This window comes from Procambarus clarkii, chromosome 76, assembly GCF_040958095.1.
Source record: "Procambarus clarkii isolate CNS0578487 chromosome 76, FALCON_Pclarkii_2.0, whole genome shotgun sequence".
Lineage (NCBI taxonomy): Eukaryota > Metazoa > Arthropoda > Malacostraca > Decapoda > Cambaridae > Procambarus > Procambarus clarkii.
The window spans coordinates 4,714,172-4,731,843 of record NC_091225.1 but is presented as its reverse complement, the minus strand read 5'-3'; the positions used below and the strand labels follow the sequence as shown (position 1 = coordinate 4,731,843).

The following is a 17,672-nucleotide window of genomic DNA, read 5'->3' as shown; positions in this document are numbered from 1 at the left end:
CGTTCTGTTTTGTGTCTGGAGAGTTTCTCATGAGTAGGCTGGCCGTTTTTCTGGTTTTATAGTAAATCGTCAGTTGTATCCTCTGATTTTTGTCTGTAGGGATGACGTTTCTATTAACAATATCTTTCAGGACCCTTTCCTCTGTTTTATGAGCTGTGGAAAAGAAGTTCCTGTAAAATAGTCTAATAGGGGGTATAGGTGTTGTGTTAGTTGTCTCTTCGGAGGTTGCATGGCTTTTCACTTTCCTTCTTATGATGTCTTCGATGAAACCATTGGAGAAGCCGTTATTGACTAGGACCTGCCTTACCCTACAGAGTTCTTCGTCGACTTGCTTCCATTCTGAGCTGTTGCTGAGAGCACGGTCGACGTATGCGTTAACAACACTCCTCTTGTACCTGTCAGGGCAGTCGCTGTTGGCATTTAGGCACATTCCTATGTTTGTTTCCTTTGTGTAGACTGCAGTGTGGAAACCTCCGCCCTTTTCCATGACTGTTACATCTAGAAAAGGCAGCTTCCCATCCTTTTCCGTCTCGTAAGTGAAACGCAGCACGGAACTCTGCTCAAATGCCTCCTTCAGCTCCTGCAGATGTCTGACATCAGGTACCTGTGTAAAAATGTCGTCAACATACCTGCAGTATATGGCCGGTTTCAAGTTCATGTCGACTAAGACTTTTTGCTCGATGGTACCCATGTAGAAGTTTGCAAACAGGACACCTAGGGGAGAACCCATGGCGACCCCATCTACTTGCTTATACATGTGCCCATCCGGGCTCAAGAAGGGTGCCTCTTTAGTACAAGCTTGGAGTAGTTTCCTCAGAATACTTTCTGGCATGTCAAGAGGAGTACAGTCTGGATCACGATACACTCTGTCGGCTATCATTCCGATTGTCTCGTCCACAGGTACGTTGGTAAACAGCGATTCTACGTCCAACGAGGCTCTTATCCCTGTGGCCCGTGCGCCCCGCAGTAAGTCCACAAATTCCTTTGGAGACTTCAGGCTGAAGGCGCAAGGAACACAAGGAGTCAGCAGGCCGTTGAGTCGCTTCGCCAGTCTGTACGTGGGTGTGGGTATCTGGCTAATGATTGGCCGAAGTGGGTTTCCAGGCTTGTGCGTCTTGACATTTCCATACGCATATCCAGGTTTATATTCCCCAATGATCTTTGGCAGGTGGAGTCCGGATTTCTTGGCGTTCACAGTTTCGATCAGTTTGTTGACCTTTGCTTTTAATTCGGCTGTAGTGTCCTTCGTTACCCTTTGGAACTTAGTTTGGTCAGAGAGTATGATGTTCATTTTCGCCAGATATTCGTCTTTTTTAAGAATGACATATATTGGCGACTTGTCACCAAGATTGAGAAAATTCGTGTTAGAATTATTAATCTTACTTTTTCGGTCATATTTAATAATATATATATATATATATATATATATATATATATATATATATATATATATATATATATATATATATATATATATGTCGTACCTAGTAGCCAGAACGCACTTCTCGGCCTATTATGCAAGGCCCGATTTGCCTAATAAGCCAAGTTTTCCTGAATTAATATATTTTCTCTATTTTTTTTCTTAAGAAATGATAAAGCTACCCATTTCATTATGTATGAGGTCAATTTTTTGTTATTGGAGATAAAATTAACGTAGATATATGACCGAACCTAACCAACCCTACCTAACCTAACCTAACCTATCTTTATAGGTTAGGTTAGGTTAGGTAGCCGAAAAAGTTAGGTTAGGTTAGGTTAGGTTAGGTAGGTTATGTAGTCGAAAAACAATTAATTCATGAAAACTTGGCTTATTAGGCAAATTTGGCCATGCATAGTAGGCTGAGAAGTGCGTTCTGGCTACTAGGTACGACATATATATATATATATATATATATATATATATATATATATATATATATATATATATATATATATATATATATATATATATATTTTTTTTTTTTTTTTTATTTTTTTTTATATAGGGAAGGGAGTACCACCTCAAGCTGGAAGAAGGGGGACCCATAGCCTCGGAGGAAACCACACATAACGCATTAGAGGGAATGTTTAGATCCCCTCCAATACAGTTTCTGTGTGCTTTTCTCCTACCACCCCCTTCCTTTTTTATTTTTTGTGCTTTATTATGCATTTGATGGTTACAAGATATACATGGGATGGTTACAAGATATACATATATATATATATATATATATATATATATATATATATATATATATATATATATATATATATATATATATATATATATATATCAGACCGGCATCACTTCAGCACTGAAACAAGGATAATCAAGAAACTAACAACGTTATATGGAGGACCTATGGCAATTCCAGGACCAAGAGATGGCTTCCTGAACCTTGCAGGAATCAACCTCACTGAGGACCAAGTCACTCTCCTAAATCTGGGTATAAACTGTCAAGTTATGTCCAGACCGAGTGAGATAGCCCGGAAAGTGGAGTTGGAGATTCTGTTGGGAGACATATTCGACCTCGAAGCACAAAAAAAGGTCGCCACCAAAGATACTTTACAAGCCGAACTTATTGCAGAAGGAGGAAAGAATCGAGGCAATTACAGAAGCACCATACTGTCCCCCGAGCTCAAAGCGGCAGCTAAGAGCCTTCGTGAGAACAAGGATATAGTTGTCAGGAGAGGCGACAAGTCGCCAATATACGTCATTCTTAAAAAAGACGAATATCTGGCGAAAATGAACCTCATACTCTCTGACCAAATTAAATTCCAAAGGGTAACGAAGGACACTACAGCCGAACTGAAAGCAAAGGTCAAAAATTGATCGAAACTGTAAACGCCAAGAAATCCGGACTCCACCTGCCAAAGATTATTGGGGAATATAAACCTGGATATGCGTATGGAAATGTCAAGACACACAAGCCTGGAAACTCACTTCGGCCAATCATCAGCCAGATACCCACACCCACGTACAGACTGGCGAAACAACTCAACGGCTTGCTGACTCCTTATGTCCCTTGCGCCTTCAGCCTGAAGTCTCCAAAGGAATTTGTTGACTTGCTGCGGGGAACACGGGCCACAGGGATAAGAGCCTCGTTGGACGTAGAATCTCTGTTTACCAACGTACCTGTGGATGAAACAATCGGGATGACAGCCGACAGAGTGTACCGTGATCCGGCCTGTACTCCTCTTGACATACCAGAAAACAGTCTAAGGAAACTACTCCAAGCTTGTACTAAAGAGGCACCCTTCTTGAGCCCGGATGGACACATGTATAAGCAAGTAGATGAGGTCGCCATGGGTTCTCCCCTAGGTGTCCTGTTTGCAAGCTTCTACATGGGAACCATCGAGCAAAAAGTCTTAGTCGACATGAACTTGAAACCGGCCATATACTGCAGGTATGTTGACGACATTTTTACACAGGTACCTGATGTCAGACATCTGCAGGAGCTGAAGGAGGCATCTGAGCAGAATTCTGTGTTGCGTTTCACTTACGAGATGGAGAAGGATGGGAAGCTGCCCTTTCTAGATGTAACAGTCATGGAAAGGAGCGGAGTTTTCCACACTGCAGTCTACACTAAGAAAACAAACATAGGAATGTGCCTGAATGCCAAAAGCGACTGCCCAGATAGGTACAAGAGGAGTGTTGTTAACGCATATGTCGACTGTGCTCTCAGCCACAGCTCAGAATGGAAGCAAGTCGACGAAGAACTCCGTAGGGTAAGGCAGGTCCTAGTCAATAACGGCTTCTCCAATGGTTTCGTCGAAGACATCATAAGAAGGAAAGTGAAAAGCCATGCAACCTCTGAAGAGACAACTAACACAACACCTATACCCCCTATTAGACTATTTTACAGGAACTTCTTTTCCATAGCTCATAAAACGGAGGAAAGGGTCCTGAAAGATATTGTTAATAGAAATGTTATCCCTACAGACAAAAATCAGAGGATACAACTGACGATTTACTATAAAACCAGAAAAACGGCCAGCCTACTCATGAGAAACTCTCCAGACACAAAGCAGAACGCTTTAAAAGAGACCAACATCGTCTATGCCTTCAAATGCCCTCTTGGGGACTGTAAGCTCCAAAAAAACAGTATATAGGCAAGACAACAACATCTCTTTCTAGGCGTTTAACGATGCATAAGCAACAGGGCTCCATTAAGGAACATATAATCTCTTCCCACAACCAAACCATCGCCAGAGAAATCCTAGTAAACAACACAGAAATCATCGATAGATACAGCGATAGCAGGCGGCTTGACGTTTGCGAGGCACTACACATCAAGAAGTCAACACCAGCAATCAACAGCCAATTATTGCACAACTATATTCTACCCACCTCAAGACTCCGCTCCAAGATAGGTTAGGTTAGGTTCGGTCATATATCTACGTTTATTTTAACTCCAATAAAAAAAAATTGACCTCATACATAATGAAATGGGTAGCTTTATCATTTCATAAGAAAACAATTTGAGAAAATATATTAATTCTGGAAAACTTGGCTTATTAGGTAAATCGGGTCTTGCATAGTAGGCCGAGAAGTGCGTTCTGGCTACTAGGTACGATATATATATATATATATATATATATATATATATATATATATATATATATATATATATATATATATATATATATATATATATATATATATATATATATATATATATATATATATATATATATATATATATATATATATATATATATATATATATATATATATATATATATAGACAGAGAAACATACAGAGACAAACTAAAGAACAGTTTATTTAGACAGAAAATAGACATATTCGCTGAGATACAGCAACACAGACACATTTTCGAAGTTTTGCTGAAGTGCTGACAGACAGATGTACAGTATTGCAATGAAATTACTCTAGTTTTACATAGTCTGATTCATAAGTTCCAATAAAGCTTCAAAATCAGCTTTATTCTATCTTCACTTTATTAAAAAAATATAAATTAATTCTATACTTAGTCTGACAAGGTTTAAATACTATAACAAAATCTTCTAATATAACAACTATAAAAGTAAAATTAAATGGATTGCTTATGTCAGTATCTATACATAGAATTACATTATCAAAGTGAACAACGATTTGTGTTCACTAAAGTTTACCAACAACCACGGAGGATATGAGATGGTAGTCCGAAACATAATACGTCTAAATATCTCTAATTTGGAAAGAATTACAGTAAAATAAGTCCAATGGAAAATTTGGGAATAAGGAAACAAAAAAATATTCAGTAACGCTTATTCCAAAAATAGTGGTAATATTTAAGCTAACTATTTACATATGAATCTTTACCTTCAGAATCCTCAAGCTGTGTACTAGTGTACCGGCGATGTCTGTACTGCAACACCGGGGAGCCGGACGTCCAGCTGGTCCACCGGTGCTTCCCCACCTCCCCCACTCTTCCAATGGACCACCTCTTTCATGGTAATGCGAGTGTTTATAGCAATATAATATAGAAATGATTAAGCAACGTTTATACTACATTAGTTTTCTCTTATACTTGAATTCATATTAGTATATATTACCTATACACAAACGGCCATTATTTTGATCATTTATCATTGTGTTATAAGAGAGGGAAGGGTTAGACCCATCTAAAATTCTAAATTCTAAACAAAATACTTTAACGGGTATTTTAAAAGCAAGTTCTTTTTAAAAGACACTCAGAGTATTTGATTTGATTTTGGGCTTAAGGCCTATCATGCCTCGAAGGGTAATTATGGCAAAAATACTTTAGTCCTGAACATAAACCATAACTAAAGTAAGCTCTAGGTGAATATTCTTCGAGAAGAGACTACACGTCTTGGTGTATATATAATTTATATATATATAGGTTTTACAACATATTATACAATACTTTTGATAAGTACTTCCATATTTTATATAGTCTCGTATCATAAATATTTTTTTTATGTGATTTTCCTTTATTCTATAAATAATACGTTCATTACTCAATACACTTGGACTGAACGGTAGAGCGACGGTAGCTTCATGCAGGTAGGCGATAAATCCCCGACCGTCCAAGTGGTTAGGTTCCACTCTTCCCCCCCCCCCCCACCCTGTCCCATCCCAAATCCTTATCCTTACCCCTTCCAAGTGCTATGTAGTCGAAATGGCTTGGTGCTTTCCCCTGATACATCCCACCATTCTCTCTCTCCTATCGGTTCCTTTAAATACACTATCCACGAAGTTTGTCATCTTTATGGTTGTAGACAGCATACTGGTTTTGCTACAGTGTAAACAATTAGTTGAACTATTAAAATTATTTCCTTTCAAATTAATGGTACCAAAATTGAAAATGTACTCTTTGTCTGTCCAGCAGAGCAGTTTCACAACTTATTGGGCCACAAGATAAAATTTTCGTCCATGATATTTTTCCCATATATGGACTATAGAAGCAACAATAATGAACAAGGCAGTTCAGTGACTCTCGTAGACTCTCTCAACACTCGATTATTCCTCGACTTTGCCAGAAGACTCAATGTCAGGTTAGAAACTACACTTTTATATTAAAACGCATTTGTTGCCGTAGATAAAACCATTTAATAAATTCATGACTTATATTGCTTAGTTTGTTTTCTGTATATAAAAAAAATATCTTTCTATGAAACAAAATATTGCAATTTCCCCATAAATCCCCCAGCACCCTTTGAATTCCCTCCGTATTAATCCTAGAGACCCTCATTCACCACATTAATCCCCCAACCCTACATGAATCGCTGAACACCAAATAAGTCTTTTATCATCACATGAATCCCAAAACACTCCATAAATCATCACTCACTACATCAATTTGAATTAAACTCGTGAATCCAAGATGTTCTTATATTGTTAGTGCCCCATAACCACAACAAATCAATGTCACTACATGAAAAGTAACCAACATAATCAACCCTTTCATCAAATAAAGCAAACTCCATTACATATATCAACTCATCCTGAGATCTTGCTCGCCCAAGCCGTGACTGACCACCAAGATGCGTTCATCAATTTGTTGTTCATCCCATATTCATAAACATAGGTCAAATGCTCGTTATATTCCAAAAGAATCTAAACATCTAACCAAACCTAATCTGGGCCTAACTCTACACCAAACGACAACCTATAAAACCGGGTAATATTTATATTTTAGAAATACCAATTTTAAATTCACAATAAGTTAAAAATTGCAACCCGTCCTCATGAAGGATGGGCAAAGGTAATTCCAGTTTGAAAGTCGAACTCATAAGTTTGAATAAGATCATAGAAATTTGTACTGAATTCAAGATTAGTGCTTTTTAAATCAAATTTTTATATAATTATATGCCGAATATTAGGATTCAGTGTATAGTTAGATTTTGCCTACGTTAAGGAAGATTAGGTTGGGTGTTTTAGCTCTGTTGACAGTTATTTGTTGATGATTGATTTAGGAGCCACAACAGCGGTGGTGCCAATGGTTCCTGTTTACCTTCAGTTCCCTTTGAGGGAAAAACACAAAACCTTGAAACAATATTGACATCGGCTGTCAGTGGAAACAAACTGGCCATGCGGAGGATAAATACTCTAGAAGGCAAATGTTTGGGAACCCCCCTAGATTCCCAAAGGGAAGCAAGCTGTGACTCCCCCTACCCATACCCCTGACACAGAAAGCACTGGATAGTCAAACAAAGTTGAAGCATAATTGTTGTAGTTCGTTCTTAAACTCGTACCCTATTGGGAAGAAACGCAAAAATATCTTTCAGTGACCTACAGGAAAGTAGCAGCCAGCCTCCCACCACATCCAAAGGGAACACCATGGGACATCCAAGACTCGCTAACCCTCGTCCAAAGGGAACACCAGGAACCAACCAAGACCCTCCCGTTGCCGCATCTCGCGGCCGTCAGCGTTAAACAAAGTTTCTCCGCACAAAGAATCAGCCAAAAAGCAGAAAAATTTAGCAACATATCTGTGATCGCAGACGACAAATGCAACAGGAGTCGTAATATTCCCAGCCGTTGAATAGGAATACCTGTCAGCAATATCGCAACCCAATGGGTAAGACCGCGTCACATGTTCTGGCTGTCCCCCGTCAAAACAGGTGTCATAAAGTCTCATCGTCGTCCAGGTTGAATCAGTAATCGTAGCAATATTTTTATTTACAGCACGTGGATAAAACATACAGAGTGGTACAACTTGAACAATAAGTGTGAGTAAAGCACTGTTCTGGAAGTGATCGAAGGTCATCAATTGTGTTAACAGCCTGTCCTCATCAACAAAGGTCAATGTTCATTCCAAAACCCTGGTTTATGAATGACAAAAGCTTTACACATGCCTCACAGCTGGTAACGTTCAAACAGTGCTTCACTGATGACCACTGTTCGAAACTTAACTGTAAATTCTTCACCTATGTATTACAAATACAGTTAATTGCCATCAGAACTTAAACACGTAATTTATCCTACGTCTAAATATGTGTATAATGTAATGTTAATACAAAGTAATATTCATTTATGTTTGAAAAAATATTATTTTTGAATGAACAGCATGTTAAAATTTAGGAATGCTTATTTTGGTTCGGACGCTGGATGGAATGAAGTTAACATGAGGATGTGATATGTGATTTTTTTTAATTAACAGAGCTTAGTCTGCTGTTTGGTGACTAAATTAACTAGCATTTGATCTTTGTTAACAACCCATCCTTAATATATGCTCATCCAAAAACAGTCGCTCTCAAAGAGACTCTCAATAATTTTAATACACTAATGAATTAAAAATAAATATTTTCTCATTTACAAACTGACATTATTATATTTGGTGTTATTGTTATTCTGGTGTTATGTTAAGCCTAAATTAGATTAATACAGGTGTTTAGTGTCTGATCACAATTAATTGTTTTTGTAGTACATGAATGAAGCATTTTCAAAAGTGCGAATCGATGAGAAGACATCAACGAAGCATTTTTCGATAAATGTCTAGACAACTTCCATTCTGTGTTGTTTATAAAGTGTTTTTCGTTCACAAACAGGGAATGTGGCAGTTGGATTTAGTATTATTTTGCCTTGCTATATTAAGTTTATGAGTACGTGCTCTCGTGGATGAATCATTCAGCCAGGTATACATTGAGCATGAAAAGTGACCAAAGCACTGATCCAGGAAAGTCTGAGTGTCACCAGTTCCTAATCATGCATAAATTGCTTTCCATTCATAAACAGGGGAAGGGGGTTATTGATACATCCATCACTTCCCAGGAAACAATTTTAGGTTGTCACAACGTACCTGGAAAGTGTTGACCAAACCACACACTAGAAAGTTAAGAGGCGACGACGTTTCGGTTCGTTCTGGACCATTATCAAATCGATTGGTCCTGGACGGACCAAAACGTCGTGGCCTCTTCACTTTCTAGGGTGTGGTTTGGTCCACAGTTTTTCAGCGACATTATTGTGACTCTTCATCTACCTGGAAAGTCTTTGAAAGCAGTACCGACGTTTGTTTTCACGTATTAGCTAAGTTATTACGTGTGGCTGCAAATAGGTTGCCACAACTTGTTGCTCAACATTGGCTAACCAAAATTTTGAGACATTGTGGAAATCTTAAATGTTGCATAAAAGTAGTTTTAGTGATTGATGTTATATATTAAAATGTAGAAATATACAAAATACATCTCTACATTTAGTAAAAATAAAACAGGAGCATAATAAAGGTGGGTTCAACATTTTGTATTCACTATTTTCATGTAATGGAGAATCCATGGTAGTGGTGGTGATGGTTGTTCTTGGTGGGTAGTGGTTGGTGGTCCATTGTTGTGGATGGTGACAGTGGTGAGTAATGGTGTTTGTGGTTGTGGTGTGGTAATGATGGTATAGTGGTGATCTGGTGGTGATGTGGTGTAGTAGTGTGGCGTCGTAATATGGTGGTGTGGAAGTGTGGTGGGGCTGTGCAGTGTGGTAGTTGTAGTGTGGTAGTTGTGGGGGTACTAGTTGTGGTGGTGGTGGAAGTGTGTTGAGGTAGTATCGTGCGGTGATGTGGTAGAGGTGGTGGTGTACTGGAAGTGTGGTAATGATGGTGTGGTGTAGTAATGTGGTGGGGGTTGTGTGGTAGTGTGGTTGGGTTGTGTGGAAGTGTGATTGGGTTGTGCAGTGAGGTTGTATGGTGGGGTTGTGTGGTGGCGTTGTGTGGTAGTGTGATCGGGTTGTGTGGTAGTGTGGTTGGGCTATATGGTAGTGTGGTGGGATTGTCTGGTAGAGTGGTTGGGTTGGTTCGTAGTGTGGTGGTGTGGTAATGGTGGTGTGATAGTTTGGAGGGGTGGTGTGGTAGTTTGGAGGGGTGGTGTGGTAGTATGGCATGGTAATTGTGTTGTAGTGGTGGTGTGGGATTATGGTATGGTGGAGTGGTGTGGTAGTGAGGTGTAGTAGTGTGGTGAGGGAAGTGTGGTAAAGCAGTGTGGACTGGTTTTGTGATGTATTGGCATGTTTTTGTGGTAATATTGTGTGGAGGCATGGTGTAGTGGTTTGGTGTGGCGGTGGTTTTGTGTACTTACCTAGTTGTGCTTGCGGGGTTGAGCTCTGGCTCTTTGGTCCCACCTCTCAACTGTCAATTAACTTATGTACAGGTTCCTGAGCCTACTGGGCTGTATCGTATCTACACTTGAAACTGTGTATGGAGTTAGACTTCACCCCATCACTTCCTAATGCATTCCATTTGCCTACTACTCTGACACTGAAAAAATTCTTTCTGACATCTCTATGGCTCATTTGGGCACTCAATTTCCATCTGTGCCTCCTAGTGTGTGTTGTGGGAAAAACCTGCTGGGATTGATAAGAGAGGAGGACTACCAGGGACTTGTACTGAACTAAATTTAAAATTACTGTCTGGAAATTAATTCAACTAAAATCTCTAGCTAGGGTTGTAAATCCTAGCTCTGCTTTTCCTAATGACAGATTGTGGGCTGTAAGGGGCAGGAGGGGTGAGTTAGTTGATAGGTTGATTGAAGATCCACAGTCCACCTGCCAACAGGTATCTCACATCAGCTTGTATTTTATACAAGGATAAGTTTTAATAAATTCAGTTACATGACTGAACACTGGCTCTGTTTAAATCAGAGATTTAAACATGTACATAGTCTAGCCTAGCACCATAACTATCAACAGCCAATATATTCTTATACTATAAACAACAATTTAAATTGTAAAAGTATAATAAATGACTTTAAAGGTAGTCTAAGTACTGTTACTAAGTACTAGAAATTATATTCAATTAAATGAACTTATATGATAACTTAAAAAATAACTAAGCAAGCAATTGTTAACTTAATTTATATATTCAAGTATATCTGCAATGTACTTATATTCAATTTATATGATGAGGTACAGTCAGCCTGACTGAATCTTTTCCCACACCAGGGACAATTATGAGTTCTTGTTTATTTATCATGACTGAATCTTTTCTTACACAATGGACTCTTATGAGGTTTTGTGCTTAAAGATTCAACTGCTGCATTACAATATTAATAAACTTACTGAGATATGAGGCGTTGCCTCGCTTTATAACCGACAGACAGACTTATAGGATATTATTAAAGTCATACAAGAATACAATTGGCCAATTAATACTCAATAACATCAATATACTTCTCTGATGCCAGAATGCCTGTCTGACAGTGTGCCAGACTTGATAACTCTCTTGTCGCGAGTTTAGGCACGATATTTTATATAACTGCTTTGCTGTAGATTGTTCTTGTAGCGTTACTATGTGATTTTTATTTAATTGCAGTTGCAGAAAGATGAGGGTGGAGACAGTCACTGTGTGCTCCACTATTCATTCTTATTTTATATAAATGTTCTAGGAATTTTCCTTGTAGATATTGTCCAGGTACTCCCCCAGTTCTAGAGAGTGTTCACTGGTGATAAAGATAATTCGATAACGTGTCCTGAGCTATGTAATGTTCGCTAAGGTACCCTCACACTTGTTCACTGAGTTGTCAACAAACACGTAGTGCCACGGGGTGTCGTGGGCGCTTCTCTCCCCGAGATGCCCCTTCCTCTCCCTTGAGAAGTGGTAGCTTTCAATGAATATTATTCAATGAATATTTACAGTCTCCGTGGTGTAGTGGTAAGACACTCGCCTGGCGTTCCGCGAGCGCTAAGTCATGGGTTCGTATCCTGGCCGGGGAGGATTTACCGGGTGCAATTCCTTAACTGTAGCCTCTGTTTAACGCAACAGTAAAATGTGTACTTGGATGACAAAACGATTCTTCGCGGCAGGGGATCCTATTCTAGGGACCTGCCCGAAACGCTACGCGTACTAGTGGCTGTACAAGAATGTAACAACTCTTGTATATATCTCAAAAAAAAATATATTGATTGATTATTTTTACTGTCTAGACTTATGATTGAGATAAGATGTGATTATAATATAATTAGATATAGGATATAAAGATTATAAGTAGTACTTGATAGTACTATTGATTCTTATTAACGATTCGATTTATAATCCCTACTGGAAATTTATTAATTTTCCAATAGTTTTTTAATTAACAAATCCTTCTAGAAGCTTCTGGATCCTTGAGAGATCATGCACAAAGTCACGTAGGCATCTATAGGGACCTATGGCATACGTGATTATAGTGGCAATGTTATCTAAGATCAAGATGTATAATGAATCTATAATGATTTTGATATGATTTACATACGATTTTGATACGATTTAGATATGATATAGATATGATACAGAAATAATACATTTCTTAGATGATAATATAGGTAGGTGGGTAAAATTACCCACATGTGTGCCCCTTGTGTTAAATAGTTTGTCTTTATCTACCCTATCAATTCCTGAAAATCTTGTATGTGGTGATCATGTCCCCTCTAGCTCTTCTGTCTCTCAGTGATGTGAGGTTTACTTCCCCTAGTCTCTCCTCATAGCTCATACCCCCTTCAGTTCGGGTACTAGTCTGTTGGCAAACCTTTGAACCTTTTCCAGTTTAATCATATGCTTGACTAGATATGGACTCCATGCTGGAGCCGCATACTCCAGGATTAGTCTGACATATGTGGTATACAAAGTTCAGAAATATTCCCTACACAAGTTTCTAAATGCCGTTCATATGTTAGCCAACCTGGCATATGCCGCTGATCTTATCCTCTTGATATGGGCTTCAGGGAAAAGGTCTGGCATGATATCAATCCTCAGGTCTTTCTCTCTCCCTGACTCTTGAAGTATTTCATCTCCCAAATGATACCTTGTGTCTGATCTCCTGCTCCTTACACCTATCCTCATCACATTACATTTGCTTGGGGGAAACTCTAACAGCCATTTGCTCGACCATTCCTGCAGCCTTTCCAGGTCTTCTTGAAGCCTCAAGCTGTCCTCCTCTGTCTTAATCATTCTCATAATTTTGGCGTCGTCAGCAAACATTGAGAGGAATGAGACTATACCCTCTGGGAGATCATTTACGTTTATCAGAAACAGGATAGGTCCGAGTACAGAGCCCTGTGGGACTCCATTGGTGACTTCACATCAATCTGAAGTCTCACCACTCACTGTAACCCTCTGCTTCCCATTTCGTAAGTACTCCCTTATCCACTGGAGCGCCCTACTAGTTACTCCTGCCTGTTTCTCCAGCTTATGCATCAGCCTTTTATGAAGAAACTGTGTCAAAGGCTTTCCAATAGTCCAAACAAATGCAGTCCGCCCATCCTTCTCTTTCTTGCTTAATCTTTGTCACCTGATCGTAGAATATTATTAAGCCTGTAAGGCAAGATTTACCCTCCCTGAACCCATGTTTATGGGTTCAGGGAGGGTAATGAACCCAAGTCCCTTCTCTTTAGATGTGTTACTAGGTTTTTTCTCACAGCCTTCTCCATCACTTTGCATGGTATACAAGTTAAGGACACTGGCCTGTAGTTCAGTGCCTCTTGTCTGTCACCCTTTTTGTATATTGGGACTACATTAGCCGTCTTTCATATTTCTGGTAGGTCTCCCGTCTCCAGTGACCTACTATACACTATGGAGAGTGGCAAGCAAAGTGCCCCTGCACACTCTTTCAATACCCATGGTGAGATTCCATCCGGGCCAACAGCCTATCTCATGTTCAGATCCCACAGATGCCTCTTGACCTCATCTCTTGTAATTTCGAACCCTTCCAAGACCGCCTGATTACTCCGACCTCTCCTAGCGCTATGACCTCTCCTTGTTCTATTATGATGACCTCATGGAACCTCTTGTTGAGTTCTTCACACACCTCCTTGTCATTCTCTGTGTACCTGTCCTCACCTGTTCTAAGTTTCATCACCTGTTCCTTCACTGCTGTTTTCCTCCTGATGTGACTGTGGAGTAGCTTTGATTATGTCTCAACTTTATTAGCTATATCATTTTCATACTTTTTCTCAGCTTCTCTTCTCACACTAACATACTCGTTCCCGGTTCTCTGGTATCTCTCTCTCTCTCTCTCTCTCTCTCTCTCTCTCTCTCTCTCTCTCTCTCTCTCTCTCTCTCTCTCTCTCTCTCTCTCTCTCTCTCTCTCTCTCTCTCTCTCTCTCTCTTCCTCTCCCTCCCTCTCTCTCTCTCTCTCTCTCTCTCTCTCTCTCTCTCTCTCTCTCTCTCTCTCTCTCTCTCTCTCTCTCTCTCTCTCTCTCTCTCTCTCTCCCTCTCCCTCCCTCTCTCTCTCTCTCTCTCTCTCTCTCTCTCTCTCTCTCTCTCTCTCTCTCTCTCTCTCTCTCTCTCTCTCTCTCTCTCTCTCTCTCTGTCTCTCTGTCTCTGTCTCTCTCTCTCTCTCTCTCTCTCTCTCTCTCTCTCTCTCTCTCTCTCTCTCTCTCTCTCTCTCTCTCTCTCTCTCTCTCTCTCTCTCTCTCTCTCTCTCTCTCTCTCTTTCTCTCTCTCTCTTTCTCTCTCTCTCTCTTTTCTGCGTTCTGGCGTTTTGTTATTTCGGAAGTTCCTCCACACCCTTTTGTTCAGTTCCTTTGCTTTCATACATGCCCAATTAAACCATGTATTCTTCTTTTACTTCTAGGTTTTTTCTTGTCTGGCCAGGACAAACCTGTTTACTGACCCCTGACACTTTTGGGTGAGATAGTCCATCATGTCTTTTACGGACTTAGTTCTGAGTTCTGTGTCCAATTGTATATCCCTTAGGAATTTTCTCATCACCTCATAATTTTCCTTTCGGTATGCCAGCCCTTTGTTTCTCAGTTACTTTTCTGGGGGATGATTCCTAGCTCTACCAGGTACAAAGATCAATACACTGTGATCACTCATTCCCAAGGGGGCTTCCAACTTAACTTCCCCTTATATCCGACTCATTTAGAGTATATATCAGATCAAGCCTAACTGGTTCATCCTCTCCTCTCATTCTTGTCGGTCCCTTGATGTGTTGGCTTAGAAATTTTCTTGCTGTCACGTCCTGCAGCTTAGTTCTCCATGTGTCCGGTCCACCATGTGGGTCTCTGTTTTCCCAATCTATCTTCCCATGGTTGAATTCTCCCATGATTTGTAGTCTGGATCTGTTCCTGCTAGCTACAGAAGCTGCTCTCTCTATTATATTGATGGTGGCCATGTTGTTTCTTTCATATTCCTGTCTGGGTCTTCTGTCGTTTGGTGTGTGTGTGTGTGTGGGGGGGGGGGGGTTAAATATTACTACTACAGTCATTTCCTGTCCTCGAATACCTATGGTACCTGTTATGTAGCTATTGAAATCTTCACAGCCCTGAATAACCATCTCTCCAAAACTCCATCCTTTTCTTATCAGCAGAGCTACACCACTTCCTCCTGTTCCTTCTCTCTCTTTCCTCACTACATAGTAATCCTGTGGAAACATTGCATTTGTTATGGTTTTCGTTAGCTTTGTTTCTGTGAGAGCTATTATGTCTGTGTTTTCTTCTAGTGCCCATTCTCCAAGTTCACTAGTTTTATTTGTAATCCCATCTATGTTAGTGTACATTGCCTTGAAGCTCACTTTCTTCTGTTCATTCTCTTGTCCCTTTCTTGGAGAGCGTTCTGCTGATGAAGGAAGCTGTTCAATAGGTGTGAAGATCTATGAGGTGGTTAACAGGGTCTCAAAGGATTCTAGGGTGGGGGATAGGGGTGGGGGTTCAAGGGAAGAGGGGGGGGGAGACAGGTAGAGTATGGGGTAAGGAGGTAGGTGGGACATGGAGGATATGGGTTGCAGGGGGAGGAGGGGATAGGGAGGGTATGAGATGAGGGGGGACACGAGGGGAATCGGGGGAGGTGGGCCATGGTAGGAATGGGTGAGGGGGTGACAGGGATGGAATTGGGTTGATGGAGGGAGGGAGTGTTGAGTGACCATTTGAGTGGGGGCAGGTAGGGAGAGAGGGTAGGGAGGGTTTCTATGCAGAGAAGGGTGGAGGTGTTGCCCTCCCCTCTGGTGTTGCCGGGATGCTGGTTGTGGGTTTCCCCCTTGTTTCTGGGAATGTTGTGTTGGGGGCTGTGATTTCCTAGTTTAGTCCTCTCTCTTCTGCGCTTCTTCCTTGCCTCTGTCGCCATGGCTCTCTCCTCCTTTTTCCAGTCCTTCTGGAGGAATACTTTTTTGTATTCCTCCAAATACTGCAGATGACTTTTCCTTTCTAGAATAACCTTCTTCACGGTCTTGTTTGCAAACACTATCTTTACCAGGCGGTCACTACCCTTGTTGTACCAGCCCAACTTGAAAACCTTCTCAATGTTTTGTTCAGCCCTTTCCATCTTTAGCCTCTTTAGTATTCCATTTATTGCCTCTCTGTCCTTGCTATTCCATTCGTGCCTTTCGGATCCAGGCTGTTCTTTGATGCCTACAGCTACCACTGATCTTTTTCTCTCCAGCAGCTGACTGGTGCACGTTGCTGCTTCCTGTGAGGTAGCTGCTTGCATGGCTATCTCCCACACTGTAGCCATTACTTCTGAGCTTGTTCTCAGTATTTCCACAAATGTTTCAGGAACAAAGGCATTTCCTTCCAATGCACCAATTCCATCTTCCCTTTGGATGATATATGATGCTCAGCCTCATTATTTTTCTCTGTGAGGGATTTGATCTCCTTTGCTGCTGTCAGCTCACTTCGCAGGTTGTTAAGTGAATTTTTCATTTCATGCATCTCCTTCCTGAATTCCTCCCAAACTTGGGCTAACATTCCCTTCATTTGTTCATTTTGACTTTTCCCTGTGTCCCTGGTGCGTCCTCCTGCCATCGTTGTCCCTTTTCCTGATATGTTTTGATAAGGTTAGCCAGTGTGGTGCTGGTATTATGATGGGAGTGTTGAGGTAGTGGGGTGGTGTGGTAGGGTTAACTACTAGCTGTGTTTTTGCGGGGTTGAGCTTTGCTCTTTCGGCCCGCCTCTCAACTGTCAATCAACTGTTTACTAACTACTTTTTTTTTTTTTTTTTTTTTTTTTTAGGGTGAAAGAAACTTTGTCCATTTGTTTCTGCCTCGTGTGGGAATCGAACCCACGCCACAGAATTACGAGTCCTGCGCCCTATCCACCAGGCTACGGGGTCCCTGTAAGTGTGTTAGGGTGGTGTGGTAATTTTGGTATGTGGGTGGTGTGGTGTGGTAGTGTATTAGGGTGGCGTGGTAATTTTGGTGTGTGGGTGGTGTAGGGTGAGGTGGTGTATTGAGGCAGAGGTAGTGTGTGGTAGTGGTGTGGTGTAGTGTGGTAGATATAGTCAGTGGTGGTGGTGGGGAGTAGTTTGTGGTGGTTGAGTGGTGTAGAGTG

At 40.6% G+C, this 17,672-nt stretch overlaps 1 protein-coding gene across 1 annotated transcript in view; it reads left to right on the top strand.

Annotated features, from left to right (window-relative positions):
* LOC138357135 (glutamate [NMDA] receptor subunit 1-like) overlaps nt 1-17,672 on the top strand; it is a 184,518-nt gene that overhangs the window by 49,025 nt on the left and 117,821 nt on the right. Inside the window, exons 5-6 of the mRNA XM_069313782.1 lie at nt 5,313-5,438; nt 6,334-6,502. Of these exons, the coding sequence (XP_069169883.1) occupies nt 5,313-5,438; nt 6,334-6,502 (295 nt within the window). The remainder of the gene's footprint in view (nt 1-5,312; nt 5,439-6,333; nt 6,503-17,672) is intronic.